The sequence below is a fragment of the Ochlerotatus camptorhynchus genome, unplaced genomic scaffold (assembly GCF_037179485.1).
Source record: "Ochlerotatus camptorhynchus isolate MF236.1 unplaced genomic scaffold, CSIRO-AGI_Acam_v1.1 ptg000010l, whole genome shotgun sequence".
Lineage (NCBI taxonomy): Eukaryota > Metazoa > Arthropoda > Insecta > Diptera > Culicidae > Ochlerotatus > Ochlerotatus camptorhynchus.
In genome coordinates, this window is record NW_027040502.1 from 3,519,017 (window position 1) to 3,538,909 (window position 19,893).

Below are 19,893 nucleotides of genomic sequence, written 5' to 3' on the forward strand. Positions count from 1 at the left end.
CATAATTGGTAACTTAAGCTAAAATTGACGATTTAGTCCGTTTAAACAAAATCTTTGATATATGGGAGTTTGGGGGGAAATCAGTGCAAAAATACGTACAGGTTTACCTCGAAATAACGTAACTGTCACTTTTGACTTCCATCGTCAATATCTAACAAATAACAATTCAATTATTCAAATTGGCATGACCAATAGATGAAGGATTACCGGATTACCTCATATCTCTTATGGTGTTATTGCTTTGCTTGATTTAATGATTGTTAGCTAGAAATCAACGATGAAAGTCAAAAGTGACAGTTACGTTATATCGAGGTATACCTGTACTTGCCGTAGGGCTCGCTAGTGTAATCGAAAAAATATTTCATAGCATAGCATATTTGAGATTTCAGCGGCAGCCAATTTTAATCCTTTCTCTTCCTAAAATCCCCATTGTGCGCTGTTCTAAACTACACGGCTCACCAGGCTTGAATGCGGTAGTGCAAACAAGTTTGGACGTTCCGGATATCAGACTTTCGCGTTCGTGCGTCCATCTGTGTCGGTGTGGGGAAATCGAAATCAAAATTGCAATCCGCCCACCGATCGTCTTTCAACTTCCATCACGACGAGTCAGACCGCACGGAAGAAGGCCGAAGGAGCCAAATGGAAATAGGTTCAGCCTTCCTTTGAATCATTTTTGATTAAAATTGGTTTTTTTTTTATTCGTGGGTCAAACCTAGATTTTGCGCAGTTTTGCAGGTGCTGTGAACCAGAAGTTACGAAATGCCAACGCAATCTTTGCCGGCCTGTATTCGGGAGATGGGATCCTTACAGACCATGGCATCCCGAGTGGGAATGGTGATTCGAGAATGCATTTAAAATCACGGAAATTAAGTTTGTTTGAAATGAAGCAAGCTCGTTAAATGTTAAATCTTCAAAAGAAAAAAGGAAGATAGTTCTAAAAAATCGTTTCCTTATTAGACATGTTTTAAACGACGTCCTTACATTGGCAATCAATGCAAGCTTAAAGTCTAATGTCCGATGGAAATTTCTAACCGGGCTTCGGCAGAAATGTCAAAAGAAAATGCAATGACGGTGAGAGCCGAAGGATATACCGGCTTTCAATTGTGGTTGTCAGTCACTTTTATTGCAGACAGCTTATTCGTTCACCATTCTGCCACTGCACAGGTTGAAAGGCAGAAAAATAGGACACGTTGGTGATAGTGAACTGAAGCTTAAAGTTTCTATTGTGGGAAAGAGAATAACAAAATTGAAGCATTCCGGCGTGACCTTTTCGGTGGTTCTTTAAAAAAAATGGAATCCAAAAAACAAAAAGATCATTTCTAGACCAATAATTAAAATAAACGCAAATTTCTCGAGCTTCAAAATTCGCCCAAGCAAATTAACCTATTCTATAAAGGAAGTTTCCTCTTGATTCTCGACAAATTTGCGTTTAAATCCATTGTTGGCGTTTCGTTGTTCCGCTTATTACAATTGTTGGTCTAGATTTCTGTAACAACGGTTTCCTCATCCTGACATTTCCTCCACCACTTCACGTGATAATGTTTGAATGTTTGATGTACAATTTATATTTCCTGTACTCTGCGTGCTTTCAACAATGTCAATTGACTATAGTTATTGCTCCAGCACTGAACTTCACTCAGATACTGATATTCCCATATCTGGAAAAATCAAAATTAATAACATGTACTGCAAAAATAACAAAGAAGAGACTTACTTCAATGCAGACATAGTACAAACTTTTGCGAGATATGAAGCACTTTAAAGTAAAATGGTGATAAACATCTACTGCACCTAAACGTTTGCAACGTGCCGAAAGCAGAAAATATGTCAAAATGAAATCTACAACTTACTGACAACAGGGGTGGGATGTGCTACCAAATGGGCCTACTGAAAATCCATCTATGAGATGGAAATATGTAACACTCAGTGAATTTCTCATCTCTTTCGTTAAACGCTGAGTGGTGCGAAGACGGACCTCAAAATCGAACCACTTTCGAGCTGTCAAATCGAACCACTTTTTTATCATTGTGGTTCGTTGAAATAGATAGAAGTATTGTTATCGTCCAAAATAAAAAATAAATATTTTTCAGTAATGTTTTTGATCTTTTTAAAAACGTGATTCGAAACGACTCAAACAATTAAAAATAACAGTATTATTGCGTATTTTGGACCAAAGTAGACTCCTGCGCTGAAAAAAACCCCTCCGATTTTTTTTCGCTCAGGAACGACTGTGACTTCGGAGAACGTTCTAAAGAGATTTGTGATGATAGTACAAAAGTTCCTAGAAATTTCAACAGATTTTTCCCGCGACAGAAGAGGTTTCAGTGGATATTTTAGTTGCTGCCAGCGAGGTTCTACGGGGGTTCTATAGAGTTTGCATGTTCGAGTTTCACACGATTTGGAGGGAAGTCAAATCGTTGCCATTGGAGGTCCCAGGGAATTTCGACAGCACTTCCATAGATATCATCGGCCACATTAAATTTGCATCTGATTTGCAACAATTTATACAAATAAAAATTACTATGTTTGATTGCAAGTCAGGTAGATGATGTTTCAGGGTTTTATTCGTTCTTGACTTCCCTGAAATGAAAAGTTTATTTTGCAGACAGAAGCAAAACAGGGATGAGATTAAATGAGGATCCAGCATAAACTTTCGTCAATTGTTTCACTGATAAATGGACCATCATCATATGTTCGCAGTGTAGGGATTGCATTTTTATCACGATAAGCAACTGAATTCAGATGTTTTACACAATTTTTATCAAAATGAATACTGCACAACCGGTCACTGGGTTTGATTTGAAAATTGAGATCCACCTCACAGAAACTGAGCCACTCTTTTCGTACTGCTGAATCCTTGGGAAACCTGAATAGGCTTCGCTTTTCGTCGTGTCCATCTTTATAATTGCAAAAGTGAGCAAAACACTTCATTCTGAATTTTATTGCACTCCGTAAAAACTCCAGCTATGAACAATGTCAACAAACAATCACAAAGTCACGAATCGGCTCTGCACAAAAAGCCGTTTGACACTTCTCTCTACCAACCGACGGTGATGAAACGTTTATTTCAACACTACCAACATGAAGAAAATTTCACTTCGCACCACTCAGGTTAAACGGTTAAAGGAGTGTGACGTCAAACTCCGTCATCCATTTAAGCAGCCTCACCTGTTTACACTCATTGATTTTCCATATGTGAATTTGGTTTCAAACATAAACAAACCATCGTTGCTTACGGCTTCGTCATTCTCTGCTTGATCGTCAAGCAGTCCAGTCCGGTTTGGTCCGCTCTCTCTCTCTCTCTGTGTAGAGTATTCTTTTTCGTTCGATAGTGTTCGCGGTGTTAAGCGAAACATCGTTTGACCCTAGCATGGGAAAACCATCGCGTGGTGATGCGGTCACAAGCTCGTCCGGGAAGCGCCCCACACAGCAAACCGCAAACGCTCAGTCGGCATAGAAAAAGCTGCTGTCAAACAAGCGGTACGCCATTCTCCAAAATATTGATGAATCGGAATTAAAGAAAAAGGAGAAACTACCCCCCCCCCTCCCCCCTTCTTTATCAAGGGATTTCCGCCCGGGCTTCGGGAGAACATCAAATTCTACATCGAGCAAGGTACTTCAACACCATGCGCATGTGCACTGAAGGCATCATGCTGATGGTACCATCAAGGAAGTACTACAACGCCATCGAAGAGCTACCAAGCTCAAGGTGGTCCTACGTGGTCTGCCCGACATGGAAATCGCCGCAATGTCGGATGAGCTGAAGAAGAACGGCCTAAAGCCGTCGCAAGTCTTCAAGATAAATCGGCACGACGCTTCCCGTAAGTACCGTGACCAGTTGTATTTGGTCCACCTCGAGCGAAACACAACGTGTTTGAAGGACCTGCAGTGTATTCGGGCGCTTTCCACATGGGAACGCTACCAACCTCGCCCCCGTAACGTCACCCAATGCTCAAACTGCCTCATGTTTGGGCACGGGACCAAAACCTGCCACATGGCTCATCGGTGCAACGAATGTGTGGCAAGCATTACGCACCTGAAGCATGCTACAGGATGGAGAACGCCAATCCACAATGCGCCAACTGCGGTGCAGCACATCGAGCTACCAGCAAGTCTTGTCCGAAGCGTGCGGAATTCATGGAAATCCGCAAAAGGGCCTCACCGCAGAACCAGCCGGGTCGGAAAAAGGTTCCAGCACATAATGAGCAGAATTTTCCCGCCATTAGCCAACGGCGTCCGATTCCGGTTCTTCCGCCACTTCCGCTCAACATCCATTTGGCTGCTGAGGTGCCAAACCCTTCGGCTAATCCAAGCCGTCAGTCCTATGCGGCTACGGTTTCGTCCCCTCTCCCGGGGCTGTTGTGGCGTCGAGATGACGCCCCACCATCAAACGAAAACGAAGAGCTGCTCACAACAGAAGAACTCATAACCATCATGGCAGAAGCAATCATCGTGTAGTGGTAAGTGTGACTGCTTTCTCACCCCCAGTTCAATCCCAGCCGAGGTGGGTTTTTTCTGAGGCATAAAAATCTCTGGTCACGTCTCCCTTCGGAAGGGAAGTAAAGCCGTTGGTCCCACCCCATGTATGTGTGTTGAATGGGTGCGATATCCTACGCAAGTATGGAAGCTGCCTTCCTGCACATTCGATTGCCGTCAATGGATAGCAATCGATGTCCGTCGGTGATTGGCACTAGATTGCGGAACAGAGACCGACGTTAAATAAAGGAAAGAAGAAGCAATCATCATCAAGCGCTCCTGCAGAAAGAGAACCAAGCAGATTCTTGCTGCATCACGTTTCATCGACAATTATGGACCGTGATCGCCAACTGGAATGTTTGCTCGCTCAAGAGCAAGAACATCGAGTTCGGTCTCTTCCTCAACGAACGAAACGTCGACATTGCCGTCATCACTGAAACCCACCTGACTTTCGGCTTCTAAGACTTGATCGAACCAGCTCCGAGGGAGGAGGAGTGGCCATTGCTGTAAGAAGAATCATCGAAGCTGTAGAGGTAGAAGTATCCACTTCTGTCGGGCCTATCACCATCATTGCGACCTACTGCCCCAAGCAAGTCACCATCTGGGACGGGTCGGCAGCAGACCTACGGAGGGACATCATCAGACTATCGGCGCAAAAAATACATAATCGTGGGCGACCTGAAGGCTTGGGGCAACAGTCGACGCAACCAAAACGGCACAATCCTGAACAACGACTTGCAAGAGGCTCGCTACACCATATTAGCGCCAGACGCTCCCGTCCCGGTTGAGCCGGTCTGGCGTACACTCCGCCATCGACATATTCATCAGCAACATGGGAGACAACATCTCGCTACCTGTGACCCACCAAGAGCTGAGTTCGGACCACTATCCGGTGGTGGCCGAAGTAGGCTCATCCGTCAACCGATTCCAATCTTCCCGACGCAACTACCATCGTGTCAGCTGGGAGCAGTTCCAACACTATGTCGACTAGGTCTATCCTTCCGGAAACGCCCGAAAACGTTGACCGGTGTCTGCGTTCCATCGAGGAAGTGAGAAATACTCTGAACCTTGATAGAATTACCAAAAATCTCATCAGACTCCGTAACTCCATCCGAAGGCAATATCAGCGTTCTGGTTTGCGTGTCTTGAAGACCCATTGCAACGATCTTACAAAAACCATCCAAGCCAGGTTGGTGGAGCTTAGAAATCAGGATTTTGCTTTCAAGACCGGCTCTCTCCCAGGTTGTGCTAAGCCCTTCTGGAAACTAACGAAAATCCTTAAAAATAAATCAAGACCCATTCCACCACTGACCCCACTGGACCGTTCCGGCGACCCAGTGGTTCATCTGATAACTCCTGAAGGGAAAGCTGCCGCGATAGGTCAACACTTCGTCAGCTCCCATAATCTCGGACAAAACATCGTCAGCCCTCACGAGGCTGAGGTTGCTGAAAACGCAACCAACCTCCATCAGATTCTTTCCCGATGAATCCGAGATTACGGCTGACGAACTGTTGGTCTATATTAAATCATCTAAATACATGAAGGCCCCAGGTTTCGACATCCTGAATCTGGATCATGAATCTGGAACCCAAACATTTGAGTTCCAGATTCTACAACCATCTGGCACTGATTTTTAATCTGTGCCTCAGACTTGGTTACTTCCCCTCGTGTTGAAAGTCAGCTTAAGTCATACCCATTAGACTGATGCAAAATTTGAAATTTTTGCTCCACAGTGCTCAAACGGTTCCAAATTGGGCCCTGATTAGCCTCTCAAAATTTGAACTCATTTAGTGAGAAACTGACTTGGCACAAACCATTTGAAGTTTATATGGGAATTACTATGGAAAAACCATAACTTCGGTTCATATCTATCTCAAAATTCACCAGTTCACTCTACTTTAAAAAATTATAGTTGAGCTTGTTGAAAATTAACTCAGTTACAACTTTGTTGAAGACCAATTTTCGATCAAATTTAAGGAACATAAATTATTAATGATTCAAGTCACTGATGTCTTATGATTATGCTCAATCAACTGTTCAGCAGGCAACATTGGTGTTTATGGCGCGTAGAATAGAGGACAAAAATCATGGCTACTATGTCACACTACAGAATACAGTGTTGCCCACAATACAGTTGCTTAATCTTGCCATAAGATTATCAATCTCTTAAACAATTAATAACTATTTAATATGACGTTTGGCTGAAAAATGATTTTGTGCAAAGTTGTAGCTGATAAAAATTCCCATAAGAATAGCAATAGAATTTGTTAACAGTACAATATTTTAAAAGGCTAGAATACAATGAACAAAAAGTTTTGTTTTCCCATAGTAATTTCCATCTAAACTTCAAATGGTTTGTGCAAAGTCAGTTTCTTATCAAATTAGTTTAAACTTTCGAAGGCTAATAGGGGCCCGATTTGCAACCATTTGAACACTGTGGAGCGAAAATTTCAAATTTTGCATCAGTATTATACCCATCCGGAAACCTGGGAAGGATCCGTCCTCTCCTTCAAGTTATTGACCAATCAGCCTTCTCTCAGGGTTATCAAAACTGTTCGAAAGAGCAGTCTACCACCGGCTCCTAACATGTGCCGAAGAAAACAACTTGTTACTCGAGGAACAGTTTGGTTTTCGGAAAGGTCGTTCGACCGTCCACCAGCTGACTCGAGTAACAAACAATCTCAGACGGAACAAGTCTGTTTTGAAAACATCTGACATGCTGGCCTGGTATTCAAATTGTAGCAGTACGGTCTTCCAATATTCCTAGTGGAGATAATGGACAACTAGCTATCGGACAGGACGTTCCGAGTCTCTCTGAATGGCATCACATCGGATGCTTTCAACATCGGTGCCGGGGTTCCACAAGGAAGCATCCTTGGCCCCATTCTATTCAACCTGTTCACCTCCGATATGCCAGCTATCCCTGATGGTGGATCGTTGTCTCTGTTCGCAGATGACACATGCATCGTCTATAAGGTTAGGGTCATCGGAGCACTGACTGCCAAACTTCAGAGAGGCCTGGACGTCCTGTCTGAATATTTCAACAACTGGAAGATCCGTATCAACGCGGCAAAGACCCAGGTCATCATCTTTCCACACTCCAAATTTCCCAGACTTGTTTCGTCGGAGAATAATAAGATCTGCCTTAACGGCACAGTGGTGGGATGGTCGAAAGAGGTAGTCTACCTAGGCCTAACATTAGACAGCAAGCTGATTTTCAGGGAGCACGTTGACAAAACCAAAACCAAGTGTAACATCTTGATAAGATCATTGTATCCACTCATCAACAGGTGGTCTACCCTGCCCCTGAAAAATAAGCTTGCTGTCTACAAACAAATAATCCTTCCCGTAATAGAATACATTCAAATTACAAAGGAACCAGAATAAGATCCTGAGAATGATCGTCAATAGTCCATCTCGGACTAGAAACTCTGAGTTCCACCGCCTGGCTGGTCTTCAGACACTGGAGTTACGTAGAGCTGACTCCATCGCTAGGTTCAGAGATTGCTGTAGGCGATCCGATCAACAGATCATCAGGGATCTGGCACGTTAGGTTAGGTCAAGTTAAGTTAGGTTAAGTAGGTAGAATAACAAATTAGAACATTTAAATCAAACATTCTTTTCAAGAAGAGAATTGTAAAACATTACAACAGTAAAACACTACATGTACAAACACAAAATCAAAAATTTCACCAAAGATGAAGAGCCCTTCTGGCTAACCTCTTGCCTTGTATTAGCAAGATTGTATTGTAAACCACGTAACAAATATATATGTATAAAAATGAATTTGTCTGTCTGTCTGACCCTTATAGACTCGGAAACTACTGAACCGATCGGCGTGAAATTTGTATGCAGAGGTTTTTGGGGCAGGGAAAGGTTCTTATGATGGTTCGAAACCCTTCCTCTTATGTAAAGGGGGGCTCCCATACAAATGAAACAGAAATTTCTGCATAACTCGTGAACCAATCAAGCAAATGGAACCAAATTTGGCAGTGGAGGTGGAGTAGCCCCTTAGATTAGAGGGGGGGCGTACGTATAATATAGCATGCTTTTTTAAATTGGCGCATAAACTCAAGCTAATATTGAATCCCAAGCAAGGCCAGGCACACTCAGCTAGTCACAAATAAAAAAGAATTTTGCTTCTTCTTACGGCTTTATTGTCGTTTGGAACCAGGTAGGCGACGATTGTTCGTATTCGAGAGTCACCTCCCCCCCCCCAGACTTACAACGGTAGAAGCTGTCGCAAAGAGCTTGTAAATCTAGATAATCCTTTCAGAAGGTCCTATCTGCATTGATCGACTCTCGTCATCGACTTTCTCTTTCGTCAATAACTCAGCTGCAAAACCTTCCCCTGTTGTATTTGACGTTTTGGATGCTAGATAAGAACCTCCTTTATCAAACTATGTGGTAGAATTAGCGCGAAATCTGTTTGCATAGCAGTAGTTATGAAAAGAGAAAGTCTATGAAAAGAATCCATCAAAGCAGATAGGACCATTTGAAATGTTCATCATCTTGAGCATCTCACTACCACAGGCATACGTAATAAAAGTTCATGCCCTGAAACAAAAAGCGGACAGCTCTATTTTTGAAGTGCGGCTAAACGAATGCATCGCACTGTACAAGATTGAGGACATAACTTGAACGGAATCAAGAAAAGACATTATAAAAAAAAATCCCATAAACACACGTATATCATCCTCGGCGTTACTTTGCTTGCCAACAATTTAGTCGTTTCCTTCTACCTACCCGAGCCAGCTATATTGGGAAAGGCCGTTTGTCATGAAAAAAAGGGAAAGAAGATTGGCGTTGACGGCACCGCCGAAAAATTGTCTCTTCTAGCAAAGATTGACAGTTTCTTATGGGAATTTTCAGTGAAGTGAAAGGATAGTACGAAGTCCGCCATGTTTCACGCACAGTCTGACGTTTGCTTATGGATTTTACCATTGAAGTAAAGAGCTACAGAGTCGCCGTCAACGCCAATTATATCATTTTTGCGATTAATTGTTGACATAGCGTTGTGATCACGCACGGACAGAACTTTTCCTAAGGCTGTGAACCATTTGCCGAGTTAAATTTAACTCGTGGTTAAAAGTGACATTTCGAAAGTTATTTTCTATGTTCGAAAATCCCCGTGCTGTCGATCGACCGGTTTTCGAGCCACGGTTGTCAAAATTTAACTTCTTGTCTGTCAGAAATAACCATGCTCGGATAGCAGGGTTAATCGATAACTTTTCATCTGTCAAATTTTAACCAAAAGTTAAAATAATCCACCAAATGGTTCAGAGCCTAAGTTGTGTTTACGGATGTATGAATAAAATACACAGTTTGTTTGTCCGTCCTGCCATGGCGGATATATTCGAGATACTACCATAGAGGTAACTCTAAGACCACTGGGTCCCGAAGAAAATCATTATTATTTTTGGCTCACTCAGTACCAGAACAACGGTCCCAAGCAGTCCCAAGCTATTTCACTCACCCCTGCATGTTCTGCATGAATCCACACACCCCTGATGTTATCTGTCAAACTTTCATAGCGAATCAAAACAAACATAGTGTAGTAATAGAATGTCAACTAGAATAGGGTACGTTAATCGTTTGCTTGGGACCAATAGGCTACTAAAGTGGTGAGCCAATTTAAAATCGTTAGTTTTGTATTGATTGTTGATACTACTCTATTTATTGATAGTGCTTAGGTATACAATACAACACACAGCTGGTAGGGTAGGAACACAGGTAGAGGACGTTTGCACAAACACGTTGTCATTCGGCTCGTTGATCACCTGTCATTTTGTCATTTTGAGACATTTGTGTTGAAGATATGAGTTTCACCAGCTATAATTGTTTTCACCCACACATGCTCAATTTTTTTTAGATTTCGTGACAATGACTTCCGGATTAAAATTTGATGATATGACGATGAGAACTCCACCACCATTCTTGTCAAACAACTCAATATTGTCAAAAAAAAACTCGCCAATCGCATTAAGCTTTTTGAGGGTTGCTGCTATACTTTTTCGGGAATTTCAATCAGCCTCGAATCGTCTGGAAATCAGTGAACAACGTCTACGCATTTGCTGATCCTCTTGCATCAAATTTTTCTCAAGCTTGCCGCATTCTTCTGGACAGCCTTGCTTTTGGAGGGTTGAGACAACGAAATATGATACGCAATCACTTGGACAGAACGCTCAACTGATGAGGATATCGATCCTCATCATCCAGCTCTTGTTTTCACGGTGTATTGTTCAGCAATCTTTCCGTTTGTTGAGAAGGTCGATGAACATGATCGTGACTTAAGTAAAGTTGATTATGACGCACTCAACTCTATGCTTTCTCAAGTTGATTGGTCTACTGTTTGTCGGTGTAGCAACGTAGATGATGCTGTTAGTTGCTTCAACAGTATACTGCGCGATTGCTTCACATTCTGTGTTCCGTTGTCAAGATCTCGGAGAAAACCTGCTTGGTCCAATTCTCGCTTACAGTACCTTCGACGTATTCCATCTAAGATGCTTAAACGCTTCTCGGCACGCAAAAATGGCATCACCAAACTGGCGTTTGCAAGAGCTAGTCGCAACTGTCGGAGCTATAACCGTTACTTGTACGGCAGATACGTAAGACGTGTTCAGGACAATCTGCGAAGAAATCCTAAACAGTTCTGGAATTTTGTAAACACTAAGCGAAATGAAAGCGGCCTTCCATCTACCATGTGCATGGAAAATCAATCTGCCTCCACCGCAGAAGCCAAATGCGAACTATTTGTTGCACGATTTGCAAGATGTTGAAACTGCGACAAGGTCCCTACCCGTGGACGCATTCGACATTGATATTTTCGATGTTAATCGGACGATGGTGGATAATGCACTGATGAAGCTGAAATCATCTGTATCACCTGGACCGGACGGTATTCCTGCGTGCATATTGAAAAAATGTAGTGGCATGTTGATTACACCTCTGCAAGCTACATTCAACCTCTCTCTTCGAAGCCAGCAGTTTCCAATCGCTTGGAAGATGTCATACATGCAGCTTATCTTCAAGAAAGGCAGTAAAGTCGAACTATCGTGGAATAACTTCATTGCCTGCCGGATCCAAATGCTTTGAGATAATTCTCAATGATGTTATGTTCCAGGCCTGTAAAACGTACAATTCAACATCTCAGCATGGATTTTTTCCTCAACATCCAGTCATCACTAATCTGTGTGAATACACGTCGGTTTGCATCAGTGAAATGGAGCAAGGAGGTCAAATCGATAGCATATACACTGACATAAACGCTGCGTTCGACTCAGTTAATCACGATATTCTGTTGGCTAAGCTGTAGCGACTAGGAGCATATTCGAGAATTTGTAGTTGGCTGAGATCATATTTGACTGGCCGTCAATTGTTCGTGAAAATTGGAGCAGCCGTGTCTGCACCTTTCATTCCTCGATGTGGGGTGCCGCAAGGGAGCAACTTTGGGCCGCTGTTATTCGCGTTGTTCTTCAATAATGTGTCCCTCGTTCTTCTGAATTGCTGCCTAATGTTCTACGCAGATAATTTGAAAATCTACCTGGTTGTTAGGTGCACCAATGATTGCCGTCAATTGCAACAACAGCTAGATTTGTTTGTCAGTTGGTGTGTGCTGAATCATCTAGCAGTCAGTGTGTCCAAATGCTGTATCATATCCTTTCGAAGAACGGGAAATCCTATCCTACATGACTATACTATCAATGGCACTGTACTGAATCGGGTTGATCATGTTAAAGACTTGGGTGTGGTACTGGATTATCAACTCACATTCAAAATGCACTATTCGGAAATCGTCAACTTGGATTTATTCTCAAGATGGCGAACGAATTTGATGACCCTCTGTGTTTGCGATCTCTGTATTGCTCGCTAGTTAGATCAATTCTTGAATTTGCTTCTGCCGTCTGGTCTCCGTACGATGCTGTGTGGATTTCACGAATCGAATCAGTGCAGCGGAAATTTGTGAGATGTGCTCTACGAGGCTTGCCATGGACCGACTCATTACGACTACCACCCTACGAGCACCGCTGTGCGCTGCTTGGTATTGAACCGCTAGTTGATAGACGCAAGTTCAGCCAAGCCGAAATTTTACTTAGGAGCCAAAATTTTACGCTCCGAAATAGACTGCCCTGCATTGCTGAGTCAGCTCAACATCGACGACCCTCAAGAGATATTGCAGCCAACGAGACGAACACAGTAGGGATTCAACAATCCCATCGATTCGATGAGTCGAAGACTCCAAGACAATTACAGCTTGTTTGACTTCAATATCTCTACCAACGTCTTTCGAAACCACCTACGGAATCGACCAGAATGATTTTGTTTTTTTCTGTACAACATGTTAAAGTTTTTTTTTTCGTTAAGTTCTATTCATTAAGACCACGATGTCAGATGGATTTATACAATAAATACAAATACAAATACCAAGATTGGCATCCGTTTGGGACTTAATTGAATCCAGCTGATCGATCTTGTTGACAAAAAACCTTACGTGTGTCACTGATCCAACCATCGTAGCAGACGAACTGGGCAAATACTTCGCCAAACTATCCGGCATCTCGGAGTACAGCGAAAGCTTCCGACAGCGAGTCCGCCCCTCTCTCCTTTCGGAATTCCTCCAGATAACGACGACCTACCGATCAACAGCCCACTATCCTGGGAAGAACTCGTGTTCGCTCTCAGTCGGAGCAACGGGAGCTCGGCTGGACCGGACGAAATCGGTTACCCGCTGCTTCTTAGCACCTTCCACCCGAAGGCAAAACGAAACTTCTCGACCTCTACAACCAACTCTGGACCGCTGAAGAAACTGGAGAGAAAGCCTCGCTGTATTGAAGAAGCTTGCTGATTGGGGCCTGAAAGGACACATCCTTCACTTCGGCCGGAACTTTCTGACCGACCGATCTTTTCGGGTTTCGGTTCGAAACGTGCAATCCGGAAGTTTCAGTGAGGAAACCGGAGTGCCACAGGGTTCGGTGATCGTGGTCACCCTATTCCTGGTGGCCATGAATAGGGTCTTTGACCAACTACCCAAGAACGTTTACATCTTCGTCTACGCGGATGACGTCCTCATTGTAACGGTGGGTCCCACCCTGCAGAGGACGAAACTGAGAGTTCAAGCGGCAGTCTCCTCGGTGGTCAGATGGGCTGACTCTGTTGGTTTCCAGCTTTCCGCCGGCAAGAGCGTGCGCTGCCATATATGTACCACCAGGCATCGCAACAACGGACAGCCCAACATGATTAAAAAACAAGCAATACCGACCAAAAACACCGTGAGGGTCTAGGGAGTGCTCCTCGATCGGAATTTATCCTTTGAGCCGCACTTCCAACAAGTAAAGAAGGACTGTCGCAGTCGGTCCAACCTGATTAAGACCATCTCCCGCCCCCACCAGTCCAACAATCGCGAAATCCGCTTCCACGTAGCTAGAGCCATCATCGACAGTCGCCTACTGTAAGGTGTAGAGTTTACATGCCTTGCCGCCGAGAAAGCCGTCCAGATTCTGGAACCGGTCTCCTGCCCTCTACCCCGGCCGACGCTGCATGCGTTGAAGCCGGTATCCTACCTTTTCGGCTCGTTTTCACCGCAGCTACTGCTACCAAAACCTCTGCCTTTCTCGCTAAAACGTCGGGAAACAACAGGATCGTTCTCCTCGACGAGGCGAACCGACTCCTCCGAACGGCCGCCGACGTAGATCTCCCTCCGGTGGCCAGGATCCACTGGCACGGAGACAAAAGTTGGCAATCGCACTAGATTAAAATTGACAGCCGAATCAAGGACCGCTTCAGGACAGGAGACAACTCGCTGGCTTTACGCCGGACAGTTTTCGAAACTCTCGGGGCGCACTACCAAGGTTATTAAATTGGGTACACCGACGGCTCTCTCTCCAGGAGCGGAGTGGGAATGGGGTCTCCGGAGATGGTCTGCTTGTGAGCAGATCGCTCCCGACCCAATGCTCGGTGTTCTCAGCTGAGGCAGCGGCCATTCTCCACGTGGTTAAGCTACCGGCCAACCGACCGATATTAGTCGTAACTGACTCACACAGCGTGATATTGGCCCTAACAACAGAAACACCGAAGCACCGTGGATCCAAGGAACGGTAAACCCAAGTAACAATTCAAGCTGAACATTAAGAACAGAAGCTGATTATTGGTTGATTTAAGGTGTACAAAGCTGATTAACATCAGGCTGAATATATAGTTGACTAGTAGTGCATGAAGCGAATTGTACCCCCATAATCCAACCTCAATAAGTTAGCTGATCTAAAGATTGAACAAGCCTTATTTAAGCTTAACACAACTCCACAAATCAGCAATGCGTTACACATAGTTTGATAGCTTGATTTGTTAAATGTCGTCAGTGTCTGTGTCCCTCGTTGCATGTCCGACATTTTAGTTCTTCAAACTTCACTGCCTACCTTTCTAATTACAAGCAGTGGCAGCAGTAGAGACAAGGAAAAGGAGATTTTTAGGAATAGCTGGTAGATGTGGGCTGCGACAACGTCGGAAGTATACATTTGTATTCCTGTGTTTTGTCTGTTATATTGCCCTGAAGTTTCAGACCGCATTTCAAAAATATTAGTTGTTGTTAACAATTCTGCATTACTGTATAATACTCTTCCGGTTGCTGTTATTCAACTTAAATTTGACGTGCTTCAAGTTAATGGTCATACATTTTGCCACACATATGCTTAAATGGTCCAGTAGGTATGGTTGACGCCTGTGATTCAGCGACTGCCGGTTCGAATCCCAAAATCCAAAGGTAATTTATAAACTTTTATTAACAACATAAATATGTAAATTCAATTAGTCAGCAACAATTTAAAGCAGTTCTATATAAATGCATAAGATATGAAGCGGTCTTCCATTATTATTTTTGAAATAAAACTAGAAGGCTGAACAAGGGTTGGAAAAGACTGTTATGTAATGCCTTAAAAAGCTTATAATGTACATTACTGTTCAGCTTTTGGCTAATTAAAATCATCAGATTTAGATGTTTAAAAGCTGAACAAAGGTTAACGTGGTCTATGTACAGCAATTATTCAATCTAAGGCTGAATTAAAATCGATTAAACAACACTTGTTAAGCATCAAATTGTTACCTGGGAAGCACGCGCCGCCCAACACAGTATTCATGTGAGTACCCGGTCACTGCGGGATCCAAGGGAACCTAATAGCCGACCAGCCCGCCGGCTCAGGCCACACCGGACCCAGGTCCACCGGCAATGTACCGCTCCAAGATGTCAAAAAGTTGATCAAGCGGACGATTTGAAGCCTGGGACACTGAGTGGAGGAACAACAGGACACACCATCTTCGGAAGATCAAGGTGACCATCAGAACCTGGAAGGATCGACCAAACCTACGAGAACAGCGAGTGGTGTGAACCGGGCACAGCAGAGTCTCCCACAACTTCGTAAGAACACCGTTCCGGAGGACCTGCGAAACCTGCGTAGTGCCAGCCACCGTGGAGCACATCCTCGTGAACTGCGCGGAGTTGGAAGACCTTCGGGCTGCCTTCGGCTTGGAGTCAATCAGCATTCGGAACCTGTTGGGTGACGAATCCCCGGCAGCAGCCGCCCTCATCACCTTCCTAAAGGAGGCGAACCTTCACCACAATATCTGAGTGTTCCTTGTTTATATTTCCGTTTTGTTGGCCCTTTTGGCAGTTTTCTACACCTATTCATTATAGCAAGATAAATGTACCACAGTCAAGATTGGGAATCTCCTTCTGAGAACCCAATTTTTTTCTCCATTTTTCAATCTTAAGAGATGAACTAGCCATATGGCTAAAAATCTCTATAATAAAGAAAAAAAACCTTACGTGTGTCGATTCCTGTCTGGAGATGCAGTCCGCACAAAGTGGAATCATGTATGGATGATATGACGAGCTCTGGATTACGTTGAACTCCAACGCAAGCCGCATGATAATGTTTACTACACAATTCACACTTCCATAGGAAGCGGTCGTGATATTGCACGACTTTACACTGCAATGCATTTTGATGACTAAAACTTGATCGGGTCTCGCGCGTGGCTTTGAAAAGGTCTATACAGGAAGGAGAAGCATAGTGAGCTTCCTGTGCTTTAGCCTTGGATTTCTTATGGTTCGAAACAAAATAATTGGTCATTAATAATTGCAATGGTGATATTGAACCTACTACCAATTAATTTGTTTCGAACGATTCTGGATTCTGGAGTGCGAGTTGCTCATTATGTCCCTCCTGTTCACTATGCGCCTCTTATCCCTAATTAATAATTAATTGCGAAGCTTAATTGAAATGCGTGTACACCCGGTGACGGTCTGCGAAAAACTGCATTGTGAAAAAAAAAATTTTGCATCTTATTTTTAAGGGGATAAATCACAATACTTCTAAAAGATGAAGTAGATTATGCTTATGCTTAAGACGTTATGACTCAAAATTATTAACTCGTTGCAAAATACGATAGCTATTTAAACCACTTTGGTGGAATCGTCCACGGTGGTAGCTGCCTCGTACTAACACTGCACAGCAAGATGATTTCCAGGGTGCACATTGAAAAAAATAGCACCAAGAGCTACATCTAAATAAGATCACCGTATCCACTTATCAATATGATATCCATCTTGTCCCTGAAAAATAAGCTACAAACAAATGCCACCACCTTGAATTTCAGAGGATGCAGAACAAGATCCCCAGCGGATTCGAATTTCTGAGGTCCACCGCTTGGTTGGAATTCATACACTGGAGGAACGGAGAACGTTCCTCCTGGAAAGGTTTATAGATTGCTGTGGGCGATATGATCACCAGATCAAACACGAATAGGTTAATTTATTGGTTGTTAGTAGGTTGTAATTTTTAAATTCTAAATAAAAATGGCCCCAAGAGAAATAATGTAAACTAATTGTTAAACGAAACATTTCATATATTATTATTCAAATCCAAAGATGAAGATCCCATCAGGCTAAACCAATTAAATGTAAATAAAAAGTTATTTTATTACTACTACGGAATTCTAATGTATTTTGCCTCAGTGTAGATTCATCCTTAAAAAAATATGTCAAATCATGTGGCACTGCACTGACCCCAGAATTCAGTGGAAATTTTTGCAATTTTATTTGCTATCCCCAATTTACGATGCTATGAAAACGTCACCATCATAGCACATAACCCTCTCGTAAAACGGATAATAAGTAAACAAACAAAAAATACATGTTCCAACAACATGGCCAGAACTGACACCAACCTTTCCAACCCCTTTCAGCCATCCACACCTGGCAGATCTTCCTGGCCGTATGCTGCGTGCCGAGTCTTCTCAGCGGCGTCCTCGTGATGTTCCTTCCGGAGAGCCCCAAGTTTTTGATGGCCAAGGGACGCAACCAGCAGGCGATGGCCGTATTTCATCGTCTGTACGCACTCAACACCGGACGCAGCCCGCACGAGTATCCGGTAACATACATCACCACCACCACCTCGGCCCATTCGAATTTTCCTGCAGTGTGTAATTTCCGGTTTTTCAATTTTGTTTTCGGTAGATTAAAGAGCTGGTGGATGAAACCCAAAGCGGGGGCGACCAGGGTGGTGCAGAAAAAGTGACAACCGGTACCGGTGGCGGTGGAGGTGGTGGCAGTGGTTTCCACACTGGATTGCAGCAAATTCTGACTATGTTCCGGAAACCGCACCTGAGGAACTCCCTGCGGGCGTACGGCATTCAGTTTGGAATTTTGTTCGGGTAAGCTTTCTCTGCTGGAACTTTCTTGAGCCAACTTGGTCTTACAGTAGTGGGTACAATGTACATGTCCATATCATCTTATACGCTGTGCACAATTGAAAATTCTCACAACTGCCGCGAAGACGTGGGCCTATAATTATGAAATATCGAATTCTATCAGCTTCGGCGAAGCCGACTAATAAGGGGTTTCAAGTTCCGACTGACCTACATCGAGGCTATCGCCATACATTGCTCGATCCACATGTGCACTGCGCTAGAGACAGAATAGAAGCATGTACTGTCTATCAGTATTGCCATAGAGCTGGAAGGGAAGAAATTCCTTGTGCAGTTTAATCATGGCAAACGCTTTGGGAATTTTCTTCAAGACGGTGAATCGTTGAGCTCGCCTTGTCTATTGGAAATTCATTTGTTCACACCTGGGTATTGTGGGTTCACTCAATATGCTTTTCATCTGGGAAGCGGACATTCTGAAGCCAAGAATGTTGTATAAATTATTTGTTTAATGGGCAGCAACTAATAACGATGTATGTAGGCAACGAATCATAACAATCAACACGTGTGGTGTTGCAATCAGAGATTTGGTTATTTTCACATAACCGTAATTCCAAATCTTTCTCATTCAATTTCACGAAGGTTGTACTTTGATGAAATCAGACCACTGAAAATGCGCGTGGGTTTCGTAGAACACTAGATTTTCAAAAAGAGGGCTAACAAAATTGTGTTTCACTATTTCAGTTTTATAAAATTGATGTTGATTACATTATATACGAAATGAACATCTTCTAGAAGCTGCTGGAGGTGGCTGGGTTCGATTCCCGGTTGCAGTCTAGGTATTTTCCGGGTTGATTTCCGTAGGCATAGAGTATGATTGTACTTGCCACACATTAATGCTAATGCAAAAATCGTACTGGCTTAGAATGCTCCCAATTAAAAAGTGCTCAAAGAACACAAAGTTGAGAGCCGGTGTTAAGTTTTAGCAGGGACGTAAAAGACTAACAGAAGAAGAAAAAGAAGATGTTGCCTAAACTATAAAGTAAAAATCTCATTTGTATTACAAAAATTCAATTTCCAAATACCTTCAGATGTGTTAAAACATCTTTACAAAATATGAGATCAATGCTTCATGGTAAATTGAGAGCTGGTTACTCGTTGAATTTCCATATGTATCATGACCACCTTAAATTCATGCACTCCCTTTCAGGAGTGTCCATAATTGTAATATACGAATGCAGCCATTCTATAACAAAACAATATAGAGATTCTCAGAATTTCGTAAAAACTGGTAGTTTTGTTCCTTATCGCAAAATATTAGACCCGAAACCGTGAAGTTTACGATTACTCTGAAAATCGTAAACTTCACGTGTGAAGTAAAATATTTATTTATTTATTTATTATTTTATTGAAGAGGTTTTAAATTTTAACAAATTCATTCGCCTCTAATGAATAGGAAATATAAAAGGTACTACGTTCAGTTCGAGGTCAAATATTATAAATCACAAAGTGGTTATATTTTATCAACTAGTTGACTTTCTCTCAGGAATAACAACAATTTTTCTTCAGCGTTGGGATCATTGCCTAGGATTTCTCGTATGGATCCAGGTAAGTCGACGGTTTTCCGACAGTTTTCGTAGACTGGGCAGAAAACGAGCAGATGTTCCACAGTTAGGCGACACTGACATACTTCGCATTGGGGGGGGGGTTGCGGGTACTTC

At 43.0% G+C, this 19,893-nt stretch overlaps 1 protein-coding gene across 1 annotated transcript in view; it reads left to right on the top strand.

The window, feature by feature from the left end:
• The window catches only part of LOC135699958 (synaptic vesicle glycoprotein 2B-like), an 83,583-nt gene that overhangs the window by 42,291 nt on the left and 21,399 nt on the right, over positions 1–19,893 (top strand). Inside the window, exons 5-6 of the mRNA XM_065220283.1 lie at positions 17,714–17,898; positions 17,985–18,181. Coding sequence (XP_065076355.1) covers positions 17,714–17,898; positions 17,985–18,181 — 382 coding nt within the window. The remainder of the gene's footprint in view (positions 1–17,713; positions 17,899–17,984; positions 18,182–19,893) is intronic.